This window comes from Stylophora pistillata, chromosome 7 (genome assembly GCF_964205215.1).
Source record: "Stylophora pistillata chromosome 7, jaStyPist1.2, whole genome shotgun sequence".
Lineage (NCBI taxonomy): Eukaryota > Metazoa > Cnidaria > Anthozoa > Scleractinia > Pocilloporidae > Stylophora > Stylophora pistillata.
Window position 1 is genome coordinate 26628115 of NC_142525.1, and position 27602 is coordinate 26655716.

The following is a 27602-nucleotide window of genomic DNA, read 5'->3' on the forward strand; positions in this document are numbered from 1 at the left end:
CGGGGGGGGGGGGTTAGAAATAACTGGTGACTAGATCTTGATCCATGAGAAAAGCATAACAAATTTGGTTCCAGAGTAAGAGCTTTTGGTCCTGTATTATAACCTAGCTAGAACCAACCCGCCCCCTCCCTCAGTCCGTAAGGCGAGGGAGTCACATTTGATAGATAAGGTCTTGACTCTCGAACGTAATGGCCCAAAACCGCCGTGATGAGTTATTGTAAACTATATCCTTATTAGTTTTTCTTTTCTTTTTTATGTTGTATGTTATTTCCGCCTCCCCCTTTTTTAAAAAATTTTTTGCGACATCCTCTATCTATATAATATTGTAATTTCCATCATAAATTCAGTAACATCTGTGAACATAAAGAAGGCGTTTATGGCCAGCCGAAATATTGTTGTATAAAAAACAGTACACGTTGTCAATCAGTTTTACAGTAGTCTTTGGACATTTGGTTTTTTGCTTTTTTAGTTATATTTTAGCTGATTAGATATCTTTTCTAGAGATCCAGCGTCAACAATCAGCGAGATCTTTGTCCACGGTTTTTGCAGTAATTATAGTTACCAGAATTACTGCTTACAGAAGGACCTTTTCAAAAATTCAATAAGAGCAACAGAATAGACAGTCTTCTTCCGAGCTTTAACTTTAATGGAAAAGTGACAAACTATGGAAGGCATCTGAGTGATCTTGGGGCTTTCGATTTCTGACTCTATCATCAAGCACAGGTTTTTGCCAGAGAAACCCAAGGGATGAGTTATTTCCTGCCGTAAGACTTCCATCACATCCGAGTGGATGGCCGCCTGCTGTCTCGCAAATTCTTCAGCCTCATCATCGGAGTCGGTGGCATCTCTTCTCTTACATGCCATCCTAGAGAAGAATGAGGTGATTTATTGTAGACGTAGGAATTCCTTTACCGTGAAGATTCGCTTCCCGTTCTGATCTCTCAAACATCTCCTCTCCTCCGAGACGTCATCAGGGTTTGCTCTGATCCCCGTGGTCTCACCGCGTTTAAATTTGTCCTCCAAGTACCTCCTTTGCCTGGAATTAAACCGATGGCGTGGCATTGCGGACTCCCGACAAGCCCATCCCTCTGGCAGACAAGGGGAACCACTGTCTGTTTCTGTATCCGGCATCGTCACTTCAGGATGGCTCCTTCCAGCCTCAAGGCGCTCTGCGTAACTGATCTCCGCTCGGTCAATATGTGAGACACTCTCGACCCGACGGAATTGGTGTTTACCGTACAAGAGGTGCTGCTCCAGCCGTTCGTATGTCATGTTGGAATTGGTGTCATGTAATATGGGCATGGAAACAAGAGACTATCAGCTAGGTTGGCATTTGCTTGATGGGTCATTTCGGTGGTACACCCCTCCTTGAGTAGACTATCTATATGGATGTTGCCGGCTTTGGATATCTGGGTTTCACTGACACAAACTCTCCTTTCCCTGGCCTTTCAGATATCCACTCAAACTGGTTATCGTGTGTTATTCCTGAGAGAATAGTCAAAATAAGCAAGTTTTTCTTAATAAGGGTGTAATTTATGATACAGTGGCACGGGGTTATAGCCTTGTTAAATATTACCATGCATCCCCTTCGAGAAAAAATGGGAGAAGTGTGCGTGCTATGAAAGCAATATATTATAGCGGACTGAGATCCATTTTACCGCGAACGCGAGTAATTTTCCTTCCCTACCACCTCTTGGTTGAACATACCGGAAAATGTCGTCCAGGGTCGGAAATTCCCTGCACCAATACCCTACGCCTGAAAGGCCTTTACACCCGCTGCCGTGATCTCGAAGTTGGACAAACTACTGATGCCCTCCCACTTGATACTCTTTGTTTTCATTGTGGTATTGGAAACAGGAACAACCGAAACTCGCACACCTACAATACCCTCATCAAACTCGATAGCCTTCTTAAGGCCAGCAGGTGTTGTGATGGAGTGACTTTGGTTAGTGTATTGCTTCACGTGCGTCTTGATTTGCGTTGCTTTCCTCTCGCATGGACCTTTACCACCGTGTGGATCACTGAAATCAATCCGGTAGAGATCCATGTTGGTTCTCTCTCGCAGTATTTTGCTGGCTAGAATGGTATTTGCGCAGTGATAATATCCTACGTTGTCTTGGTGGTAAACAGCTCTGGTTAACTCGAAGTGTTCCTGTTTTAAGGTCTTTAGTACATGCTCCATAATGGTTACTGCTGTAAATAAACCAGACTAAATTATGTGTACAAACGTCTACGCGTCCATGGACGCCTCATAATAGAGCCGAGAGGCCCAATACTGCACCCATCCACAAACCATTGCAATGCAGCTACCTTACCTTCGACAGTGTTGTCTAGAGGTTTAAGATATTACGCACATGTGGCTTGGCTGATGCTGTCATCAGGTGTAGATGTTGTGGACTACGTCTCCTCCCAGGACGACGAAGGCTGTAATAGACTACTGTCATGGCTAAAGGCCAGATGCTCTAGATCTCTTGAAATCTTTTCTATCCCCTCTTCTTGAATAAATCCCTGGAAGCTTACCTCACTGGCTCTAGAAACGCCCTCAATGGCCTACATTAAAATGCAAACATAATGTAAACTACCATACAAGTGCTTGCAGACAATGGCATAACAAACCTCTTCTGTCTTCATTCGGCATTCTTTAAAAAGTTTGGATGTAGTTTTGTAGGCCCTTCTTTAGAAGTAAGCTATTACCCCTTATTTCTTTCCTAACTCTCTTGAAACGTGTAATGTTTTATACAAATAATTTTTACTATTTTTTTATTATTATTATTAGTACCATTATCAAAATCACTATCATTATAACTACTCTTTCACAAAATTGGCCAGGGCGATGCGCTTTCTCGCTTTTTTCTGTCTTCTCCCTTGATTTGCCCACGCCTAGCTTAAAGAGTGGGTACGAGTCTGCCACGTTACTAGCTTATCGCCACAAGAGGACACAATAGTTGCCAGGGGTTTTATAGGTGTTGTGGAGAGGAGAAAAAACGAAAAAAGAAGAGTCAGTCGGCTTAACAGCCATAAGGAATTCACTATAGTCGTTACAGTCACTATTTTTTCTCTCCTTTTGCGAATTATTTTGATGTGTTGCAATGCGTGTGTTCAGCTTTTCACGACACTGCCGACAGATCGCTTAAAGAAAGACAACAATCGAGAAGGACTTTATTAGTGAATACGGTAGTTTGTGCAACACGTTTGATGAAGAGAAATAATACAGTTGAATAACTGAGCCGATGGGTATAAGTGATCCAGTCCTGTTAAAGATTTCCTCTGACTGCTTCCTATTCATGATAGTGCGATCACCTGTGTGATTTTTTGAGCAGTGAGATGCGAACCCCTCCGGGACCTGCCAAATATCCTTATGTCCTCTCCATTTTATACCAAAGGTATCTCGATGCTTTGGACACACCATGAGGTCTACTTCAGCGGTTCCCGAATATACTCCTAATACAAATTTAAGTCGACCATGAACATCCTTTCAATGACAGATGTAAGGGATAGGAAAATTTCTTCACCTGCTCTCCGTAAAACCAACTCTTTTTCAGACAACATGTCCTCTCCACGTATTTTCAACATTTCTAAGTGTCCCGTAATTCCGCGGTGACAATCACTTAACCCTTGATATTGGTTAATTACAGTATCCTTCACAGTATTTCGACCGCACCCTGTACGAGATAGCTTTCCAGTCCCGCTTTTATTCAGTTTTTTCCCACTTTTATGAAAAGAGATGTCTGCAATTTAAGTTATCGTGAGTGTGGGAATGTTTGCAAGCGCCTCAAACTTTCGAGCACGTCTGGCGATCTTTTAGAAGATAAATCTTCGATGATGATATAGCGGGTGGACAGGAGAGTTTTTCGCAGTCCATGATTATGATGGCCTGAGTTTTGAACTGTCCTCCAGGAAAACAAGAGTTTCGAAAGAACATGATATTATGAATTAGTATCCGGTAAAGTGCGTCCCGGTAACGATATGAACAAGAAGAATCTAGATTATTTGATACACCTGTAACTAGTCAAGCGTGACAAATCCCTTTTTGAATTAAAGCGCTAAACTTTGCGGGTACTTTCCCACGCATGCAAAGTGAGACAACCTTAAAAATCTGTCGAAAAAAACTGGAATTCGAATTTGAAGATTTCCCTCTAGACTAAGATGAGGCTAACACGCAGAAATGAAATTATATGCTAAGTGAAATTTCTTGAATGTAAATACTCTCACGTGACATGCAAACATCTTTTCCCATACAGTATTTTACAGAGAATTTTCCAAGACGACTATAACGAGGCAAATGTTAAAGCTACATTCTTGACATACAATTTAATGCGGTAGACCAGACCCTCATACAACTACAGGCCAATCACAATCAATGATCGAAAAATTAATGAAAGTTTTTATTGGATTAAGGCAACGTTGCTCGTGTGTTTGACAAGATGCGAAGGTTTAGCTGCACCAGCGTAGGAAGAAACGCAGCGGATAAATCTATCAGACTTGACACACTAGCAGAGCAATAAAAACAATATACATACAGTATTGGTTACTGAGGCGGATCCAGGGGTAGCTCGGGCGGTTCGGTGGAACCCCCTAAATTGTTCCTCAAAATGATGGAAATCATGTTTCCGAAGACCTCGTTTTCAAAATCTCAGGGGGGAGCATGCCCTCGAACAATTCTCTGAACCCCCCTTGATTAAATCCTGGATCTGTCCCAAGGTTATGATACAAAAACACATTCAAAAACAAATAAACAAAGCAGTTTTTGTCAAATTGTATAGCTTATTACCAGCTTTTATATTTTCGTCACACCAACCCAAGCGACAGACGTTCAGAGAGCGTCTCAATAAAAGTCGAATTCTGGGCACTTTTGAGGCGCTTTCCTGGAAACACACAAAGACTGCCCGCGGAACTTTTTATATCAAAAACTTCACCAGCATAAGGTGTTTCAAATGGTATAAAAAACTGCTCAGTCCACTTCTCGAGATATACCTCGGGATATGGAGCATAGCCCATGACTGTACTAAAATTGTGAAAAAGAGAGTCGTCTTTCAACATGATTTTGTTAGAAAAAAAACATTATTGATCTAAACAATAAATAAATAGATGAAATTGATAGATCACTTTTAACAACTAAATTAAGTTTCATTGGCGACAAAGGTTTTGGAGATTTTTTACGGATTTTTCAAATATTGATTTTTTCCCCCTTTTTAAGCAAAAAGTTCTCCCCTAAAAGTAAACACGTCGCAAAAGAAAAAATATTCAGTTTAAGACACAACAAACTATGCCAATGAATCAGACATATGATAGACTTTATTCTGACAAAGTTTCAAAATTTCCGATCTCTGGGCCAATTTCCAACTTTGCTCCTTCATTACATTCAACGCCTCTTAAAATGTTAGTTTCCAATCTGCATGATGATTTCTGTGGTTATATCAAAATTTTTATCTTCATATAGTCTACCATCATCCTTAGCCGAATCATGTTTAGAGGATCGAAGTTCAGGGGCGATAGACTGGAAGCAGTAGTAGTATACAATATTTAAAAGCGACTCTTTAAGACATTCTCAAAGCGCTTGCAGGACAAGCAAAGAGTACTGTAGGGCTTCATGAAAACAGCAATAGCAGTAATGATAATAGCCATATTTACAACATGAATATAATGAAAAAATTATAATAGCAAGGAGAACTTTAAAGTCTTCCTAAATTTATAGTAGACAAAAAAACGTTCCCCTCTCCCTATAATAATAGGCACCTTTAGTCTTATTAGCTTCTTGAAAAGGGCATACGGAGTTGTAAATGAAGATGCAGTGCGTAGGCATTCAAATAAACGTAGAAGTGGAATTTTTCCCCAAAAGATTTCAGTGTCTCGTTTAACACCAAGATACACAACAAGTGAAAACTAGAGACGAAACCCCTTTTCCCATTTTAATCAATTAAAAAAAATCTTGAAATTTTTTTGCCTATATTAGAGAGTAGCAAACTCAATTACTCGGGATCTAAACGTATTAAGGCAGACCTCATTGTTAAAAAGATTTGGTCACTTGCAAATGCAAAATATTTTGCTTGTGGTTGAAAAGATAAGCACTTCTTACAATTACAACAATTACAATTTATCACTTGTAGAGCGCTATTTACAATGACAGATCAACAGCGCTTTACAATCAATCCTAACCCGCCCATTCCACCCCAGGGGAGGACATCCATCACACAGTAATCTCGCGCGTGGGAAATTAACGTCTCCTACCCCTAACCCTGTAGGAGACGGGACCGCCATTTATTCGTCCCTATCCGAGAAGACTAGAATATCTAACCATTTCTTGATGTTATAGAAAGGTAGCATATTCTTCTCAATTATTTTTAAGACCTTGAGTGTTGGTCCGGCCGGGACTCGAACCCTCGACCTCCCGGACAACAGTCCAGCGCTCTATCCATTGAGCTAACCGGGTAGTATCACTCTTCCAAGTGATACTACAGTCCGAAATAAGTGCTTAAGCATTCCAAATTTTGAATTGGAAAGATCTCCTCGTTAAAAAATTAAGGTTCACAAAAGTTATCTCTTTAAAGGATAATACCAAACGCGGTTTTGCCAAGTAATGGTTAAAATTTATGTGGGTGATAGACTTGTTTATCACAATTAAATACCGCAGCCGAAATTCTACGCCACACCCGGTGGGTATAAGCGAACAGTTGGCATATTTGTCAGCATTCTCTTTGCGATCAGCGAGCGATTAACGTTGTTTGTACTTAGTGCAATCTGTAAAAAAATTTTTTCCTTCTATTTACCTCCCTATCATCGGGAGCATCGCGTATGGTCTTAGGCAATAAAGACCCTGTTACCTCCAATTGAGTTGGTGAGTATTTATATAACCCTTTAATTCTTAAGATCTGATGGTTAATTCTCCCCTTTGGCTACTACAAATTTCCTTATAAGTTCAAGGTATAAGAATTTAGTGCGGGATCAAGATAACGACCCCTACCTGATAAGTCTGATTGTCTCATGACATGTATACTGGAGAACGCATGAATATCATTGAGAGAATTAAGTTACGTCAGTTCACTTTTAGGAGTTATGTGGCCAATGACCGGCCCCACATGTTCTCGTATGGATACACTAGAAACTTGAAACTCAAGAAGTTAGAGTTACCCAAGGCTGTTGCCTCGGGAAACTCTTACGCTTCTTTCGTGCTCTCCAAACTTCCCACGTGCTCCATAACTTGATAGTGCACGCTAAAGCATGAACCAATTGTTAATTAAACGGGAAACCTGGCGCTGGTGAGGCTATTCTATTTGCTACATAAGGGATTGCTATTGCTCCACAAAAGTCTACACTTGAAAAGTAAACACGTTGAAGGTGGTTGCGTAACAATGAGAGTTTCCTAAGATGGTGCTGCAGCTTCCTGATAGAGCTGATTTATCATCTTGTGACACTTTGCCGCATCCGGTCGATTATCAGGTTCTTTCTCCCAGCAATGCTGCATCAGATAGTGCAAACCAGTTGGAGGCCTCTTTGAGCCTTCGACATGCGCAGGTCTTGCCCCCTCAAGCACCTTGTCATAAAACTCCTTCACATCTCCTCCCACATCAAGAAGAGCTCTCTTACCGTACCACATCTCCCAGAGCATTATGCCGAAGCTGTACACGTCTGCTTTGTAATCGTACATACAGGACTTCATCACTTCCGGAGCGAGATACGTAGGAGTTCCCGCCATGGTACCCATGATAGCTTTGGCTTCTTTAGAAACACCGACATCGGCTACTTTGGCAACATTTTCTAGCGACAGCTGTGGGAAGATAAGACAATATCCATGTAAATTGATACAGCTTCAACACCGAAGTCCAAAGATTTCCCTCTTACAAGAACGCAAGGCAAAGCTTAAAAGAAAACAAGGCACCTGCATGCCTTAACGTGTGATGCGTTGTGGTTATCTACAATCAACCTTGGTTTTACTTGGAAAATAACCAATTTTATGCTGACTCTTTAAAGTACAGGAATTAAATCGAAAAATAAAGAAGAAAAAGACAAAGTCAAAAACAAGGAATATGATGTGCGGCTAGCCAGTAGTTCTAATTCTAAACTTACCAGTATATTTTCCAGCTTGAGATCTCTATGAACAATACCTTGTCCGTGAATGTATTCCAGAGCATCGGCAATGTCTTTTGCCCATCCGATCACATCTCTCGTAGCTGTAACAGATGATGATGGCTCACTAGGGATAATGCTTTTTTGCCGGAAAATGTGCCTCATCAAGTTTTGCTTACAGAGCTCCATCACCAGTATTGCTTTCAGCTGATCCCCTTCCTTATGTAGTGCTGCACCATAGAACCTCACAATAGTGGGATAATTTAGTTTCCTACACAAGGAAATACGTATGTGTAAAACAACCTACATGCATTTTTCGATACTAGGAGGGAGATTTTGATTCTCAGTCAAGAGCTTCTTTTGTTGGGAATTATTTTGCTAATTCTCATGATGTTAATATTTCATCCAGCGACGATGATGAAAGGAGCAATTAGATGCTTGTCACCCATAAGATACTTAAGGGTTTTTAAGCTAATGACCTGTTGGTAAAATGAATGGTGATAAGTTTAAATGTAGAAGTCATTGTTGATTACTATTTCGATGTGCCTTAAAATATATCTAGGTTCCCCGTGTTCTGAAATCGTCAGGAAAATATAATTTTACATAAGTCCTCTTATTACATTCTCCATTTTCTATTTGATGCCTCGCAACTAACCACCACGAGCTCCTTGAGCAGAAAAAAATGCCACGATTCGGAAAGTATCTCATCCGCGGTGAGCAAGAATATATTTAGCGCATTCATTTTTCAAGCAAAAAAATCTAAAATTTCAAGATCCAGTGCACTGATAAAACCAACCTGAGTATCTCTGTTTCAGAAAGGAAGCCACTAGCTGTAGTATCGTTAAGCTCCTCGTTCCACACTTTCACAGCCACATTTACGAGTTTATCCTCTCCTCGTATCTTTAATTTTCCTCGATAAACAGCAGCGAACGCTCCAATTCCAAGAAGAGCACCGTCTTGCCACTCCAAATCGTTGCAACTGATGTCCATGGTGCGAACCTCTCTGATGCCAAACAGGGTCATCTCATCCCTTAATTGTACACTCTTCTCGTGTAAAGGTTTGTAGGACTCCTCTATCTCTTTCTTAGAACGGCTTTCTTCGCTCAGTCGTTGACACAACATTTTGTCCCCCTCTATGAGCTGAGGTATCCGATCTAAGACCTGGTTAAGACAAACCTGAGCTTCCTTAAGCTGTTCCACCACTAATGACCTTAGATTTTGTTCTTCAGCTGCTTCCTTGAGATATTCTTGGGAAGCTTTTACCATGAAGCTGCACTTGTCTTTTTCGTATTTTCGCGTGCTATTCCAGTCTTCCAACTTCTCTTTAACGGCCCAGGCGCCGACTACCGGGACACTGACTACCAGGACAACTAGACCGACTGGAACCCAAATTGGGCTTGTGACCCCAATGAGGACTTTTTCTGCGACGCTAAAGTCATCTGATGCGAGAGGGCCACTTCCTGAGTTGGCAGCATCTCCAGCTAAGAGAGAACCCTCCAGCGTTTGAAGCTTACTCTCCACGTAGCGGAACCTCTTTTTAAAGTCTTCAATCAAAGAGGAACGAGCATCGGAAAAGACATGATTCTTTTCTTCCCATTCCTCGATCCTCTCTTGAAGTCGCCTCATCAGCGCCTTTTGGATGTAGTTCTTGGTCACCTCCCAGCTTTCTTCCGTCTTCGGAACATCGTCTAATGTCCAAGAAGAAAACTTCTCCATAAATTCTGGAGACTCAAGATATTTAGACAGTGCATTCAGAGCAAGGTCTGTCTTGTCTTCGAGGTACGCCTTCAGCTCCTCGTTTACGGTACCTTGCTGACTTTCAATACTTTGAAGGCGGTCTGTGATCAACTTCATTTTCTCAGCCAATTTTTCATGATCTTCGAAAGAATTACGCATGAATGCTTTCGTGTGGTAGGCCATACGTGCAAGGAGGTAGTGAAGCCACCTAAGAATAAAGCTATAATTGTAATTGTCTGCCATTTTATTTCTCATGCGTATCACGATATCTATTTAATATGCATGCATATCTTTCAGGGAGGTTTTATAATTTTAATATCAAATTAGAAACCACCGTCCTCTTTCAAATATCCTCGCATTGTTCATGTTGACTATTTTTCTTCAGATAGTTCTAATCTTTGTGGCTGACATTGACTGTAAGCTTACATTGCCAGTTCCATTTTAAGCATGTCTAGGAAGGATACCTATTGGTAAGTACCTAATAAATTCACAAAAATTCTAGTAGAACTTGTTCCCTACTGCTATTCAAAACTTCTGTTATTCTGATATGCAGCCACCGATTAATTATCCCGACTCCCTACATTTCTTTTCCACATTATATACTCGTGCTGGTAATCACATGATTTTGCATATTGTTGGAATTGAACGAGCCCGAGTATTATTTTAGAAACCAACAAAATTCTACAAGCTCGTTGGGTGGGTGCAATTTTTAGCCTTTGTGAGACATCTCTCGATGCTTACTTTTCCAAATTTCTACAAAAAAATTATGTGATTACTTATTAGCAACATAAATGACTTGTCATGTACATTGTTAGAAGATATTGTTATCAGAAGGAAATCAAGTTCTTAAACAACTATTTAGTCGTTGCGGATGTCAAGCAAGTTACCTCCATTGAATTTGAAGTCTTGCTTCAATACTTTTCAACACCATGGACTTGATACCATTCATGAGTTCACCAAACTCTTTCGTGACTACTCCAAGCTCCTGGGCTCTACAAGCTTCTTTTGCTGACATGTAAACAATTTGAGATTCTGGATCTAAATTAGGCCAGCACTGTGTGAGTTTACTCACGATGAAGTTCTTCACTTCATCAGTTTCTTCTGAAGGCACCTGGTCCCACTTGTTGCAAACGAACAGAGCACAATTTGAGGAAGATTCCCTTTGTTTGTCAAGGGACACCTGTCTAGCGTGTTCAATGAGTTTTTCTACCTGGAGGCCAAAACACAGGAAAAGCTATAATTTCTGGAATATTATGCGTCACATAATCGCTGCGCAGTAGGTAATCATGTTCGTTAAGTTCAATGTTCGGTTAGGGCAACAAATTAATGGCCTTACCCTGTCTTTTTGTATTCCACCGGCGTTTTCACTGTTGATGACGTAAATAAAAGCGAAAGCCTCTGGGAGATATGCTTTTACCATGTCATCCATGATGGCAGATTCACCGACTCCTGGGCTGTCAACTATAACAATATTTTCCTAAAAGATACGTAAAAGATGACATAGAACAACGTATGTTACAAAAACATTGGTCTTTGAGTATCGCTCTTCAGAGTGCATTTCGATTGATTGTCCGCGAAAAAAAAAGCCTAAAGTCAGTTACATCGGCCAATCAGAGCATAGGAAAAATATCACAACAACCAATGAGAAGCCACAGGAGAAAAGGCGAGTGATCAAGTTGCAATTAATTTCAGTCTTGAGTCTGAGTGATTTGGCGCGAATTTTCTGGACCAATCACAAAGCGAAGCAAAGCAAAGTGAAGAATTCCCGGTTTCTACCAGCATTACATTAAAAAGTGATGTAGTTTGTATGTTCGTTCGCTGTAATGATCATTCTGACACACAGAGCTAGATTTATCATTAGTATCGAGTTTTACTTTGACTTTGAGAGGATTCTCAATAAGCCTGTTGAGCTTTGTTTCTGTTTAAGTGTTAATTTGCCGTTTTATATATTTTAATGGATCTAGAAAAGAATACATCAAAAGCGATGTGTGAAAATATTTGATTAAGACATCAACAATTCACAAACATATCGTTAATCAGTGCATGTGACGAAAGAATCAACCAAGATTGAGTAGAATCAGACATTCATGCATAGATCGATCTCGATTATTTTAAGAGATTACTCAAAGTGAACTTGCTTATTTCTTACCTTCAACAGATTGTGTGGCCAAAACAGCTCAATCTTTTCGTAATCTGAGCCCATCTCTCTGTTCTTCTTCAGGTGGACAAAAGAGGAAATCTGTTGAAGGTAACTCTGCTGAGAGGCTTCAGATGGCTTGTCTAGTAGGACTGTCTTCGTAGTATTCCCAGATTCTTTGTTTTTATAGTACGCCACCAACTTTGGTATTTCTCCATATCTTAGTTCAACGATGGTGGATGTGGTACTGAGAACTGAGTAAGGAAGAAGTTGCTCTCCGAGAATCAGATTTAACAGGGTGCTCTTTCCTGCACTTGTCTCGCCTGGTAATTGTAAACAAGTATATGTAGAGTGGGAACATAAAATTAACAACGCCAGGAATGTGTAGATTCCACAAAGGCTGTTTTCTGATTTAGTTTTCAAGGCTTGATCATTTTTTCGTACCTAGCACAAGTTCATAGCCTAACGAATAGCTCAGGTTGCATTGGCAAAGTGACTAAATGAAGCCTTTTAGTCTGTTGGATGAGGAAGTTGGCGAAATTAACATTTAAAAGTAATGTCGAATGATTCATTTCTAACTAACCTGCAACGAGCACAATGTACTCTTTCTTCAATAGAACTTTTTTGTGGGAAGCAATTTTCTCCCAGAGGTTTCCGATATTTTTCTCCAAAAGGGCAAGAACGTTTTCATGCTTCGTATCCAAACAACCACTCGTGCGTTCGTAGAAATGGAGCAAGGTTGCTCGCTTTCTCTCATCTTCTTTCTTTGCCTCTGTCAACACTGAAAAGGCCTGATAAATGACACGTGGTAAATCAAAATCTGTGCATCAACATTTGCCTGCGTAAATTGAAGATTATTTCTCGGCCCAACTGTTTAGTGCTATCGCTTTATAGTCATTTTAGGAAATCCTTAATAAATTATATGATTATACAAATAACTTTGACTATTGACTTGGAAAAAAAGCACGCCCTATTGCTAACACGCAATAACCAGCCTAATTTTGTGAAGAGATTCATAAGGCTGGTCTAAGGTCACAAACTTCGGCAGAGCAACCTTTTCTAGGATTGTATTTCCATTAAGTAATTCTCCAAATACTTATGTAAAAATGCATGTAGTATGATTTATATATCAAAATTTACAAAGCAACCAAGTGGATAATCAGACATGGTTTGATGCTACTCTGCTTTAAAGATGTAATAAATGTAGCCGAAATCACAATTTATAGACCCAAACATTCGTAACCTTTACAACCATGATGTAACTTCTCAGTCACATTCAATGAATCTTTAAACAACAGTAGAATTAAACCATGTCTGCATTTATTATGTCAACAAAAGCAAAGTTGATGCTGAGCAGATGTTGCCAAAATCTTCCCGAAAGATTTATTCTCAGCAAAGGACTCCGATTCTTTGCTGACGATAGCAGAAAAAAATTGTGGCTCCCTTTTACCGTAGAAAGCATTAGTTTACCCCGGGCTTTAAGTCTGTTGACATTTATTTTTTACAGAAATTACATATGCAAGCTTTTCTAAGAAAATGTTTTCCCAAATGGTTCACGTGTTTCCGAACTTTATCCACAAAGCACAGAACTGGCCTAGAATAGACAGAACTGAAGCAGATTTAGCGAAAATTTATCAATCCACGATGTTCTAAGACCGTATTTCTCTACTTGAATCCTCAAAGTTCGTTCGTTGTCCAACCAAGCTTACCAAATTAAGAACATCAATATGCATAATAGCCTCTGACTGTGGAAGCTCAACTTCGTAATTTCTTATTTAAAATCGTTTTACGGACAACAGTTGCAAGAATCGTTAATGAAAGTATCAATGCCGAGTAATTAGGGCTCTTGCAGTTAGCTCTGCGTGTTGTTACTTTTGAACCTAGTGAAACGTTTGGCGAGTGAATGCTACGATTTCCATCCAAGAGAATTAGGTTTCTTCTAGTACTACTGATATCTGAGTTGCCATCACTGGATAGATCCACATGACATAAATCATAAACGATGGCTACATTTGCATCGAGAGAGCTGTTAAACAATTCGTGACTCAATTTTACTATGTGATCTGCATCTACCATTCACCAAAGGTCACCAGTCTAGATACTTCCGCCATTGTACTTAGAAATGTCGTTTATCAATTGAATTTGCAGGTAGGCGGCATACTTAAGAAACGAATTCTAGAATTCTCACCTCCTTTGCCGTCCAAGTTGGCTTTTCCTCTGAAGACTGGAGTTTCTTTTTCACTTTTTCTTTCATTTCGTCCAACGTTTTCAGGCCCTTGGACGGAATTTTTAGCGACTCCATGATGCTTAACATGTCCGCGAGATCGTCGATCTTGTCAATATCTGGAGTTGCATTCATTATGCACACCTATAACTCGAACGCTTATGATCAAAATTTCGTTAATTCCAGGTTTGAAAGCATTGAAAACTTCGAAAAGGAAATTAATAAGCCTCAAAAGCTGGACTTCATTTATCACAGTCCATTACACAGTAACTAGTACACCGTCACGCATCCCTGCCGCTGACGACCATTGATTGGGGTTGTCTGATAGTCAAAACGTGATTAATCACGCAATCATTAGTAAATATCGAGGAGAATAAATCAAAACATATGTATGGGTACGAAGTTTTGTTGATTGCATTCATTGCTAGTCCTTTTCAATGTTAGTCAAAGATAGAGAGAATATGCCAACAATTGCAAGTTGTCAAAAATTGTGGTTGAATTCATCGATATTTCAAACATAAACTCCGGTAAAAAATTCAAACTTTCATTTTCGTTTCCTTCAACCTTTGTTGACTTGCTATCGATGTTTGTTTGTTGACTTCATTTATTTTAAGTATTATTTCTTTTTATGTTTTGAAACCCCGCACCACATGGATCTTCAAAAACCTTTTAAGGTCGGCACACACGAGGGGACTAGTCCCTGCGACTAGTCCGTGCGACTAGTCCCGGCGACAAGTCTTTGAAGGGTTTACACGAGGGGACCGGTAGCAGGGACAAGTCCCTTAAGGTGTTCACACGAGGGCACTCAATTGCACAAGAACATAGGAAAATTAAGAGGCAAAAGATGTTTCTTAGTCTGGTGCGTTACACGAAAACAATGAAAATTTGGTAACTTTTCATTGTAGCACTATTAAACATCAACGCAAATGAACTGCACTTATTCAGTCGGATTATTCATGCTTTTACGTGTTCCGTTTTTGTTTTTATTTTTTTTTTATTTTTAAGAGACACAGAGTAAAATAGGGTAAAAATTCCATCAAAACGGCTCCAAGACATCTGTATATGTTTACAAAACTAGAAATAGTTTTTTATTCTTCAGCTGTAGAAATCTAGAATTCAGGGAAAATTCATAGAAACTGCAATGTTTACAAATACCGGAAGTCACGCATCATACTGATCCGTGATTGGCTTATTTACCGTTTAGTCGCAGGGACTGGTCGCACAAACAGTTCACACGAAGGGACAAACATTTGTTTCATGCGACCAGTCGCAGGGACCAAATTTTGGTCCCTGCGACCACAGAAATGTGTAGTTCACACGAAGGGACTAGTCGCATGAAACTGGTCGCTGGGACTAGTCGCAGGGACTAGTCCCCTCGTGTGTGCCGACCTTTATGCTTGTGTAACACAGTGTGTCAAGTGGTTTTGTTGACCACCGTCAGGGCAAACAAACTAATCCAAAGTCTATCTAGAATTCTTCACCACACGAAAGCTGGGGAAGAAAAGAAGAGTTTAAATGCCTTCTTGCTACTTTGGATAGCACTGGCCTCTCTAAACAGCTCAGTTCGTACGCTAAGCTGGTATATTAGGTCAGGGTTAGCCTGTTAGGGAAGTTTTCCACCAATAAGAGGACTTAATTGCTCAGGTGATTAAAGAGATGCGCAAGCTCTGATTGGTCGATGATTGCGTCATATCTCGCTATTAACAACTCGCACGGGATGATTATGGGCGCCAAATTTCAAAGTGGCTGCCTCGCGTTTTGACGATAAGGGACGGAGGAAGTGATAAATTCAATAGATGAAGACTCAACTCTGAAGATGTTACTTAGATTAAAAGTAACGTTTTTCGAAAAAAAGATATGCAGTTTTCGCTGACTGAAATTGTCAAGTTCTTGTTACAGAATGGTTTCAACAACAACTTGAATTCACAAGGGAATTCGAAAGCACCTGAGAAATTATACTCAAACAATTACTTGCCTCAGGATCAGTAAATATTGTTGAATAACCCCTCGACTTCGTCTCGGGGATTATTCAACAATATTCACTGAGCCTGAGGCGAATGATTGTTAATTTAACAAAAAGCCGGCTCCAAAGATATGGATTTCATCAAAGAGTTGCAATGTAGCCCGAGATACGTGCATGCTAAAGCATCCCCAATTTTGATCTGTTCCTTACCCATTTCAAACCACGAGATCACATAATTAAAAAAGGTTTATTGAGGACAATCAAGAACGCAGTTTAGCAAGCAACTGAAATTTGTTTAAAGTCTTTGACTCCCGACATCTGACTATTGACTCTCTCTTCCAGCTGCTACACATTTCCTTGTAGTTTAGTTACAAGAATAGCGCTGCGCGCCAGGTCTAAAAATAGATATGTCATCTTTGGACCCCCCGCTGGTTTGGGACAAACACTCGGAATCTTTACGAGGACTTGTATGCGAAACGTGTCAGAAGCAAGACTATTTTCGCTCAAAAAATGCTCTAACTTTCTAAAATGGTTGCAACTAGGCATTGCTGTTGGGGTACATGTAAAAATGACTCAAGATATCCAGAAAGATTGCCAGATTCGCTTAATCCGCCTAAAGAAATGCTTAAAAACAGTCGGAAAGCCTTCATACGTTCCCAAAGCCGAAGCATGCATGACTTGGAACTTTGTCAACGCCGAGTAAATGCGTGTTCTAGAAAGAATTAATTTCTCAGTTGATAGTGTTAACTACAATACTTATATTTGTGCTGTACACTGAAATCCTTGACAAAAGCCTTTTCAAACCGCTTGTTTGGAAACGTTACATAGACGATGATCTTCTCGCTATGGAGTACAAAGAAAGCAACCATAGAATGTTTCATTGAAAAAACAAACAATCTTCATCCAACAATGAAATTTACGGCTGAAATTTCCGATAAGGAAACAACATTCCTGGACACCTACATCTATAATTATAAAGGCGAACGATTCGAAAAGGACGCAATCCTTGATGTGCGTACTTATTTTAAACAAACCGAGACATTTCAGTATACACACTATAGTTCCTGTCACCACAAGGAGTTAAGAAAGGCTTAATAAAAGGAGAGGCCCTTAGACTTCTCAGAGAAAACTCCTCTCAAACAATATTCGAAGAGAAAATTGCAAATTTCAAAGCGCATTTGCGAAAGAGAGGCTACCCAGAGGCCCTCATTAACACAACCCTTTCAGGGGTGAATTTCCAAAACAGGAAACTAGCTCTTCAACAGAAACCGAAGACGAACCAACGAATCTTGCCTTTTATTACACAATACCAACCGTCAGTGCAAAACCTAAAGCAAATTCTCATGAGACACTGGTATTTAATAGAAACAACCAGTACTGAGCGAACTATACAAAAATCCGCCACTCGTGTCTTAAAAATTAGGGCGATCGCTCAAAGACATACTCGTGAGGGCCAAACTTTGAATAGGCATTGAACTGTTAGATCCTTAAGTTCCACGCGATCGACTTTACTTTCCTTTAGCATCTTCGCCTGAAGCCATTTCCCATCACCTATACTTGAATCAACTACATAATGTTTTCCCGACTTGAGGCAGTCACGAACACGTGCGATGAGGTCTACTCATTTTCCGCTCAATTTCAAGCCTCTACACTTTAACCAACGCTTCAATTGTGTGTTTGTATACTTCTCTTGGTCTTGCTCGAACTTTGAGCCAGGAAAACCGTCGTTTTGATTTAAAATAAGAGCTTTAGAGGCGTTTGAACTAGAGATGGGCGCATCACCGCCCATATTCATTTACTCGAGAAGCCTGTTTGTTTGTCCTAATCGCTCTAGGGAGTCAAAATTTCGTGACGTCACAGACGCTCAGCGCCATTGGTGTTACATCACGGTAATAGTCTTTATTTCATAAGTTATGTTTGATATTCTCATTACCTGTTTGCTAGGCAACACGTGGACATTGTAGGGAGAACTCACATATTCTTGGAGTTAAAGGGTTAATAGCCGGCCTTATGCGTTTCCGGATTCTCAATACTTAGAAATTGAAGCAAAAGAGCTCCAGCTATCTACGAATTGAATTGGACTGGATTGGGAAATGGAAAATCATTTATGGGAGAAAATAAAACACATGAACATCACAAAGAATTCTTAGATCGGTTGCTTATTTCAAAACATTGACTGTTTTGTATGGTTACTTAGTGTTGATATAAATTGCAGCGAGTTTCGCTGTGGCTGGTCAAGGGTTATATGTAGAAGTAAAATAGAAATATATTGTCTTATTACGACATCCATTCCACCGAGACGGCCGAATGACGAAAGGATATTTGGTTTGATTGAGTTGCACTAGTTTTACAAAGTTGACTAGAAGTCATCCTCGAACGATAAACGAATTTCATAACAATCACAACTGATTTTGATTAAGCGTGATCGATACTCTTGTTTACTTTTTGTCTCAGTGTTGATCGTGTCACTAGTCGCGTTCTTTACATAAGGACCCTCTTGTAAAGCTAGAGCCAACGAATGCATGCACCAACACATAATCTTACCAAGTCCAAAATAGTCTTAATAGAGACTTTACAAGGGAGAGCAAACGAGAAAAAAATGTTCGGAACGTTGGAAGTGTCTTACGAATTATTCTCTTTCCATTAAGCCCACCGTCATCTGCTGACCTGCCCACGTTCATCTGTCTGGAAGTGAGCAGTTTGTCCTCCTACTGTCGGTGTTATGTAGACTGGAGGAATGATTGACATGTCACTATAACACACGCCGTGCGGTGGGTCACCAAATGATCATGAGCATCGGTAGAAGGTGCTGAGAGAACGATGGAAGAAAAACATAGATCAACCCTTCATTCGACCTTCCTCGTTTGCGATCTTACGAAAAAATTAGATCTTCACAAGAGGTCTTCGTAAATGCATCATTTACCGATATCAAGAAAAAATGTGATATCGTTTTCCCTTGCCAGTGATAATACACATAGAACTATACGCCTCGTAGTTTTAAAAGTCCTTCCAAGAAAACCTCTGTTCACGTCTTTTAACCCTTTATGTCCCTATAACTCTAAATTTCTTTTTGCCAACGAGTGAAAATCAAGTAAAGCAATGATTCTCGCTGGTGAACTGCAATCAGTTGGCATATACACTCTGCGATTCTCCAACGCGTGGCTTCGCAGTACAGTTGGTAGAAGCGCACAACTAGTATCTGGTTGGCAATGGTTCGAATCCCGTCGAAGCTTGAAAACTTTTCAGTCTTTTCTGCAATTGCTTAAATTGAAGCTCATCTGCGAGGATCCTTGCTTCAGTTTACTTTCTTTATTGAGATTACAGAAACATGGAACGTGCCTCATCTATCCTTTTGCCATCAATCCCACCGTAATGTGCTGAATTGCCAACATTCTCCTGTTTTACATATATATGAACTGCGGTTATGAAACGTATATGTGCACGATCCTTCGCAGTAAAGCACTATTTAAGCAATAGTGAAAATCAGACCTGAAAAAAATTCAGGCCTGTACGGGATTCGAACCACTGACCTCTGCGATACTAGTGCAGCGCTCTACCAATTGAGCTAACAAGCCAACTGGGAGCAGGCCAATTAATTTGATGGCCTGCTCCCAGTTGGCTTGTTAGCTCAATTGGTAGAGTGCTGCACCAGTATCGCAGAGGTCAGTGGTTCGAATCCCGTACAGGCCTGAATTTTTTTCAGGTCTGATTTTCACTATTGCTTAAATAGTGCTTTACTGCGAAGGATCGTGCACATATACGTTTCATAACCGCAGTTCATATATATGTATTTCATATGTTTGTTGTTTGATTTATCGTCTACGGGTTTATGTCGAATTAATTTGATGGCCTGCTCCCAGTTGGTTTGTTAGCTCAATTGGTAGAGCGCTGCACTAGTATCGCAGAGGTCAGTGGTTCGAATCCCGTACAGGCCTGAATTTTTTTCAGGTCTGATTTTCACTATTGCTTAAATAGTGCTTTACTGCGAAGGATCGTGCACATATACGATTCTCCTGTTTCTGTGTGAGCCAGTACTCATCACATCATGTGTTTATAGAGGAATGGTTAACAACTCACTACAACGTATTATGCGGGTGGGTTAGGAAATGAGCGTTAGAAAAGAAGTTTGAAGATTCATCGAAGAAAAACCGCATGAAGTCTTTATTTGACCTTCGCAGGTTTCGATCTTAAGGGTCAAATATTTAATTCTAACCCGAAAGTTGTTCGCAAATGCCTAATTGCCTCAAGTTTACCAATATCAAGAGGTGATGATAGTACATTGTTATCTCTTGCCAATGTTGATCACACAATTCGTTCATGAAAATGTGCGCTTCTCAGTGTTGGTAATCCTTACAAGGGAACTTTGATTCAGTTCGCGTCATTTGACCCTCTTAGTACTTTCTCTATGGTTATGCAAGAAGTAGGCAGACGACGTCTGAATTTCCTGCTCTTTATTTCAAGTAACTACTTAAAAAACAGACTTTTCTATAAGAAATCTCTTATCACAAGCGTCTCGCACCAGATGGTGAAACTGACTGTGGAACCCGGCAAAAAGCTTTCACACAAGCTTATAGAGCAATATTCGCCTACAGCATTTTCTTGTTGTTCTTCCTTAAAATTTGCAATTTGGCCACAATTTGTCAAAAGCGAAAATAAGTCAGCTCTAAGGAGATTGATATTTATTTTAACCAGCTCTAAGTTGAAATCATGTAGCTAATCATGGAAACTCTTCTATGGTATACGATACTATGAGACGATGACTAAACTTTGAGGAGGACCTCAAGGACACTGCTAACAGTAAGATACGGTCCTTAACATCAGCACTGACTAAGACGAGAATAGGTTTTTATAACTTACGATCAAAGTTAAAAACGGGAAAACTGGCCCAGGTGAGGCTATTCTATTTGCTATAACAGTCATAAGGGATTGCTGCTGCTCCACAAAAGTCTACACTTAAAAGGTCAACAAATTGAAGGTGGTTGCCTAATAATCAGTGTTTTCTAAGATGGTGCTCAGCGTCCTGATACAGCTGAGTCAACTTCTTATAACACTTTGCCGCATCTGGTCGATCATCAGGTTTTATATTCCAGCAATGCTGCATCAAATCATGCAAACCAGTTGGAGGCTTGTTGGAGGCTTCGACATGTGCAGGTCTTGCACCCTCAAGCACCTTGTCATAAAACTCCTTCACATCTCCTCCCACATCAATAAGGGCCCTCTTACCGTACCACATCTCCCAGAGCATTATGCCGAAGCTGTACACGTCTGCTTTGTAATCGTACATACAAGACTTGATCACTTCCGGAGCGAGATACATAGGAGTTCCCGCCATGGTACCCGTTATAGCTTTGGCTTCTTTGGAAACACCGACATCGGCTACTTTGGCATCATTTTCTAGCGACAGCTGTGGGAGGATAAGATAATATCCAAGTAAATTGATACCACAGTCCAAGATTTTCCCTCTCAAAGAAGGCAAGGCAAAGTCAAAAAGAAAACAAGGGGCCTGGAGGCATTAACCTTGAATGCGTTGTGACACTGGTTTTACGTGGAAAATAATCAACTTAATGCTGACTCTTCAAAGAACAGGAATTAAATGGAAAAATAAGACAAGGAGGACAAAGTCAAGAACACGGGATATGATGTGCGGTCACGATAGCCAGTAGTTCCAATTCTTAACTTACCAATATATTTTCCAGCTTGAGATCTCTGTGAACGATACCTTGTCTGTGAATGTATTCCAGGGCATCGGAAATTTGTTTTGCCCATCCAATCACATCTCTTGTAGCTGTAACAGATGATGATGACTCACCAGGTACATTGCTTTTATCATCGAAAATGTGCTTCATCAAGTTTTCCTTGCAGAGCTCCATCACCAGTATTGCTTTCAGCTGATTCCCTTCCTTACGCAGTGCAGCACCATAGAACTTTACAATAAAGGGATAACTCAGTTTCCTACAAAAAGAAAATACGTATTTGTAAGACAACCCATACTCTTTCAAAAAACAGTAGGAATATTTTCTATACTATTCTCTACACGTTTTCCGATACTAAAAGGAAGATTTTGATTCTCAGTCAAAAGCTTTTTCTGTTGGCAATCATTTCCCTTATTCTCTGGTTTATTCAGCGGTGATGCAAGGCAGAATTAGATGCTTTTCACTCTTAATATGTGACTCAGGGGTTTTAAAGGGAAAGACCTGTCGGTGAAATGAATGGTGAGAAGTCTTACTGGAAAGGTCAATCTCAATTACCATCTCGATGTGCCTTAATACGTACCTAGATTCGCTGTCTTCCGAAGTCGTTAGGAAAATATTACTTAATTTACATAATTCATAAATCTTCTTATTATAATATCCATTTTTTAGTTAATGCCTTGCAACCCACCACTACGAGCTCCTTGAGAAGAAAACAATGATACAATTAGGAAAATATCCAATTAGCTACCAGTCAGAATATATTAAGTGCTTCGTAAAGATTTTAGCTGAGGGGCATTCTTTTTTTAAAAAGACAATAACCTGTAAAATTTCAAGATCCAGTGGTAAGAAAACCAACCTGAGTATTTCTGTTTCAGAAAGGAAGCCACTAGCTGTAGCATCGTTAAGCTCCTCGTTCCACACTTTCACTGCCACATCTACTGGTTTATCGTCTCCTCGTATCTTCAATGTTCCTCGATAAACAGTAGCGAACGCTCCACTTCCAAGACGTGCATCGTCCTGCCACTCCAGATCGTTGCAACTGATGTCCATGATACGGACCTCTTTGATGCCAAACAGGGCCATCTCATCTCTTAATTGTACACTCTTATCGTGTAACGGTTCGTAGAAATCCTCTATCTCTTTCTTAGAGCGGTTTTCTTCTCTCAGTTGTTTACACAACATCTTGTCCTCATCTATGAGCTGAGGTATCCGATGTAAGACCTGGTGTAGACAAACCTGAGCTTCTTTAAGCTGTTCCTCCACGAATGACTTTAAATGTTGTTCTTCAGCTGCTTCCTTTAGATATTCTTGGGAAGCTTTTGCCATGTAGCCACACTTGTCTTTTTCGTACTTTCGTGTTCTATTCCAGTCTTCCAACTTCTCTTTAACGGCTATGGCGCCAACTACTGGGACACTGACCACTAGGACAACCAGACCGACTGGAACCCAAATTGGACTTGTAACCCCGATGAGGACTTTTTCTGCGACGCTAAAGTCTTCTGATGCCAGAGGGCCAATTACTGAGCTGGCAGCATTCCCAGCTAGGACGGAACTCTCCAGCGTTCGAAGTTGACCCTCGACGTAGCTGAACCTCTCTTGAAAGTATCGAATCAAAGAAGAACGAGCATCGGAAAAGACATGATTCTTTTCTTCCCATTCCTCGATCCTCTCTTGAAGTCGCCTCAGTAGCGCCTTCTGGATGTAGTTCTTGGTCACCTCCCAGCTTTCTTCAGTATTTGGAACATCGTCTAATGTCCACGAAGAAAACTTCTCCTTAAATTCTGGAGACTTAAGATATTTGGACAGTGCACTCAGAGCATTGTTTGTCCGGTTTTCGAGGAACGTCTCCAGCTCCTTTTTTACGCTACCTTGCTGCCTTTCGATGCTATGAAGGCGGTCAGTGATCAACTTCATTCTTGCTATCACATTTTCACGATCTTCGGAAGAATTACGCATGAACGCTTTCGTGTGGTAGGCAATGCGTGCAAGGAGGTAGTCAAGCCACCTAAGAATAAAGCCATAATTGTATTTGTCTTCCATTTTATTTCCATGCTTATTTATGATATCTATTTGTTCATGAATATCTTTCAGGGAGGTTTCGAAATTTTAATTCTTACTATAGAAGCCATCGTCCTACTTCAAGTATCATCGCATTTTTCATGTATTTGTTTTTTTTTTTATATTTTCGATCGATTTTCGACTATGTGATCGATGGAGGTGAAGCGTAAGGGTACTGGATTAACATGTACGTTCAAATAATCTTAACCTAATAACTGAAAAAGTCAGTGACCCCGTGGATGTTTATAACCATTGAAATTTTTCGAGTCTTTCGCTGACATTAGGGAGCTTAAGCAACCACGACGACGAACGGAGGACGACGACCGGAAGTAGCGAGAACGTCACTGCGCAAGCGCGAACCAAGAATTCCGTCGTCGTCTTATCGTCGACGACTTGAGATGGACCAGTTTCAAGTCGTCGTGAACTTCCGAACTTCAAAGCAGTTTTTCTCATCAAAAGGTGCGGCTTTATTGTCGTTTTTTTGACAGTCTATGGCCGGTTGGAGTTTGTATTCGCTTCTTCGGTTGATTTAAACCTCCCTGTTCAGTTTTCTAAACAAATAAAATTCGAAAACCCACTAACTCATTTTCCTTCCTCCGCAGAACAGATGTCAAGTCAAGCGGTGAAAGCGACCACGTTAGGTTTAAATTTATTTGAGTATATTTTATGAAAGAGTGCTGTTTATCATTTTTATTGAATGAAAAGGTTTAAGTGGCAGTGCAATACACCACTGCTTTCGGTCAAAAGCTGTGTGTATGGAACTGTCGGTTTATTGCTACTAAAACATTTTGCGTGTTGCTGTTCTTCCGTCGAGACGCTTTAAACAGCAAAGAATTCTTTAGATCGGTGTGTCAACATCAGCGTGCGTGAATACCTCTCAGGTTTTGCGAATCTATTTTCGAAATGTTTGATAAAGATCTAGATTTACAGCGATAAAAATTATTCCGACAAAATCACACGGGAAAAAATAGTATTCTTGTTTGAAGCGCGACGACTGATCTGTGCCGATCGCTAGCTAGCATTGATTAAAATTGACAGACTTGAGTCGTTTGCTCGCCAAAGGAAGGAGCATCAAAGGTAGAACATATCAGGCTAAAGCACGTTGAAAATCAGGCAAGCCTTGGGCAAAATAGGTTTGTTTATACCAGCAACACTTAGAACTGAATTTTAATCTCGAATAACTTCCGTAAAATTTATATTTTTAACTTTTATCATGCGTAAATTATTGTAAACAAAGCTAAAGCTTAATAATTCCTTGGACTTTTGATGTTCAAGAATTGAATAACGTACTCTCGAACTTTCGATAAAGGTGAAAATTTTGATCCATGACCGAGAAGAAGGTTTTGGAGGTCTCTGAACGATGTCATTTCGTAAACTGACGAAGCGAGAATAAACAATAATTTCAGACGTCGTCGTCCTTGAGCAACTTCACTGCTTAAGTTTCATTTTCCCGCTAAAAACGACGTCCTCGTTGCAGATCCTCCGCGATTACTTGACGTCGTCGTCGTCCCTTTCGTCGTAGTTGCTTAAGCTCCCTATTGACTGCAAGCGTTAATTGCCAACTACACTTTGTCCAAAACTTACTCGCTACCCCTATGGAAAACGTCTCTTATTCTGAATCGCAGCCACCGATTAAATATCCTGACCCCTTTGACTTCTTTTTCAAGCCCGTAGGGTGTATGCAATTTGAAGCCTTTGTAAAATATCTACTATTGCTTACTTTTCCAAATTTCCAGAGAAAAATCAAGTCATTACTTTTTTTTTATAAGCTACATGACTTGTCATGTACATTGTTAGAACTACGAAAACATTTTTATCACAAGCAAGTCAAGTTCTCAAACAATTATTTTTGTTATTAAGGATGTAAAGCAAGCTACCTCCACTGAATTTGTAATCTTGACTCAATACTTTTCAACACCATGGACTTGATACCATTCATGAGTTCACCAAACTCTTTCGTAACCGCTCCAAACTCCTGGGCTTTGATTGCATCTGTGGCTGACATGTAAATAATCTGAGATTCTGAATCTAAACTAGGCCAGCACTGTGCGAGTTTTCTCACAATGTGGTTCCTCACTTCATCAGTTTCTCCTGACGGCACCTGCTCCCACTTGTTACAAACGAACAGAGCACAATTCGAGGAAGATTCTCTTTGTTTGTCAAGGGACACCTGTCTGGCGTGTTCAATGAGTTTTTCTACCTAGAGGCAAAAATTCAGATTGAATAAACTTTAATATTTGGAAATTTATGGGTCACCTGATCGCTGTGTCGTAGCTGATCATGTTTTTGAAGTTCTAGGTGCTTCCGTTTCCACTTTCTGCAAAGCGTTTGAAACTTGAAGGCGTCATTTCCCTGTTTCTGTCTTGTTGTTCGTCATCAAAATCATGTTCCGTTTGAAATCTCCTTTTCCTTGGCGAGATCCCAGCGTATTTTCATTGTTTTCTAACCAAACCGTACCGACAAAGATGTGCGCCAAATGCCAACCTTCCCTATCTTAGCGCCCTACCACTACTCAACACTACCCTGCTGATGTGTAAAATTCTACTTTTTGAAAACTGGAAAGTTGATTTTTTTTCTTTTGGTATTTCTTTATGGTCCTTTTAAACTATCAAGTTGTTCTTGAAAGTAAGCCAATCGCTGAGACAAAAAATTATATAGTTTTTGGCAGCATACTTCGTACTCCTCAACTGTTCATGGTCTTACCCTGTCTTTCTGTATTCCACCAGCGTTTACACTGTTGATGACGTAAATAAAAGCAAAAGCCTCTGGTAGGTATGCTTTTACTATGTCATCCATGATGGCAGATTCACCGATACCTGGGCTGTCAACTATTACAATATCTTCCTAAAAGACACGTAAAAGATGACAAGGAACAACATATAGTACAAAACAGTGGTCTGAGTATCGCCCTTCAGAGTACATCTCGATTGATTTTCCGGGAAGAAACCTAGAGTAACTACATCAGCCAATCAGAGAATGAGAAAATATCACAACAGCGAATGCGAAGTCGAAGTGTAAACAAACAGACTCTTGGCAGGGGAAAAGGCGAGTGATCAAGTTGCAATTGATTTTAGTTTTGAATATGATTGATTGGCGCGAATACTCTGGACCAATCATAGAGAGAAGCAAAGCAAAGTGAAGAACTCCAGATAACCTCCAGCATTAATCTGAAAATTGATCCAGTTTGTATGTTTGTTCGTTTTAATTAACATTTTGACATACAGAGTTGGTTTTTTCATCAGTATCGAATTTGACTTTGATTTTGAGAGGATTGTGGTTAAGCCTGTTTGAGCTCTGTATCTGGTTAAGTGTTCATTTGCCGTTTTATATATTTTAATGATTCTGGAAAGGATACATTAAAAGCAATGTATGAAAACATTTAACAATTAACAATCACATCTTAAATCAGCGCTTGTGGCGAAAAAAAACAAGTAATCACTACGCAAAATGGGAGCTGAACAGCGAACTATGGACTGTTATTTGGACACTCAAAACGTCCGTAACATCAATTTAAACCGGTAAAGGGGGCTCATAAACAAACACTTGCTACAATAGAATCAGACACTCAGGCATAGTGCAGAGAACATTCACAAGCTTGCTGGCATAAAGATCAATTTTCAGATTTAAATCGATCTCTATTACTTTAAATGATTACTGAACTTGGCTTATTTCTTATAACTACCTTCAACAGATTGTGTGGCCAAAACAGCTCAATCTTTTTGTACT

General features: G+C 40.0%; 2 protein-coding genes and 2 long non-coding RNA genes across 6 annotated transcripts in view; 2 read left to right on the top strand and 2 right to left on the bottom strand.

The window, feature by feature from the left end:
• Nucleotides 1–27602, top strand: part of LOC148727278 (uncharacterized) — a 215138-nt gene that overhangs the window by 164962 nt on the left and 22574 nt on the right. The window lies entirely within an intron of this gene.
• Nucleotides 5627–15579, bottom strand: LOC111320451 (uncharacterized). Its single transcript, XM_088727186.1, has 8 exons — nt 14127–15579; nt 12522–12729; nt 11951–12261; nt 11138–11278; nt 10689–11011; nt 8861–10009; nt 8065–8335; nt 5627–7765 (listed from the first exon to the last, which is right to left on the bottom strand). Exons 1-8 carry the CDS (start codon nt 14295–14297, stop codon nt 7361–7363), a joined length of 2979 nt encoding a protein of 992 aa, XP_088583312.1. The 5' UTR covers nt 14298–15579; the 3' UTR covers nt 5627–7360.
• The window catches only part of LOC148727288 (uncharacterized), a 20831-nt gene continuing 13790 nt past the window's right edge, over nt 20562–27602 (bottom strand). For 2 of the 3 annotated variants that reach the window (XM_088727171.1, XM_088727173.1), the window contains 6 exons: nt 27559–27602; nt 26580–26720; nt 25754–26076; nt 22675–23823; nt 21807–22077; nt 20562–21529 (listed from right to left, as the gene is read on the bottom strand). The exon at nt 27559–27602 is cut by the window's right edge and continues 267 nt beyond it. In XM_088727171.1, coding sequence (XP_088583297.1) covers nt 21116–21529; nt 21807–22077; nt 22675–23823; nt 25754–26076; nt 26580–26720; nt 27559–27602 — 2342 coding nt within the window. In that variant the 3' untranslated portion in view covers nt 20562–21115. The remainder of the gene's footprint in view (nt 21530–21806; nt 22078–22674; nt 23824–25753; nt 26077–26579; nt 26721–27558) is intronic. The other variant, XM_088727172.1, reaches the window with a different exon arrangement.
• Nucleotides 24159–25290, top strand: LOC148727289 (uncharacterized). The gene is made up of 2 exons (XR_015989449.1): nt 24159–24335; nt 24479–25290. It is a non-coding gene; the product is annotated as an uncharacterized LOC148727289 (long non-coding RNA).

Excerpts from the sequence above, each read along its gene's own strand:
- LOC111320451 (XM_088727186.1), bottom strand. The coding sequence starts at position 14,297 with ATGAATGCAACTCCAGATATTGACAAGATCGACGATCTCGCGGACATG. Across the intron at positions 11,012-11,137 it reads GTGGAATACAAAAAGACAGG|GTAGAAAAACTCATTGAACA; the intron begins GTAAGGCCATTA and ends TTTGGCCTCCAG. Across the intron at positions 10,010-10,688 it reads AGACTTCAAATTCAATGGAG|GTGGCTTCACTACCTCCTTG; the intron begins GTAACTTGCTTG and ends CTTTATTCTTAG.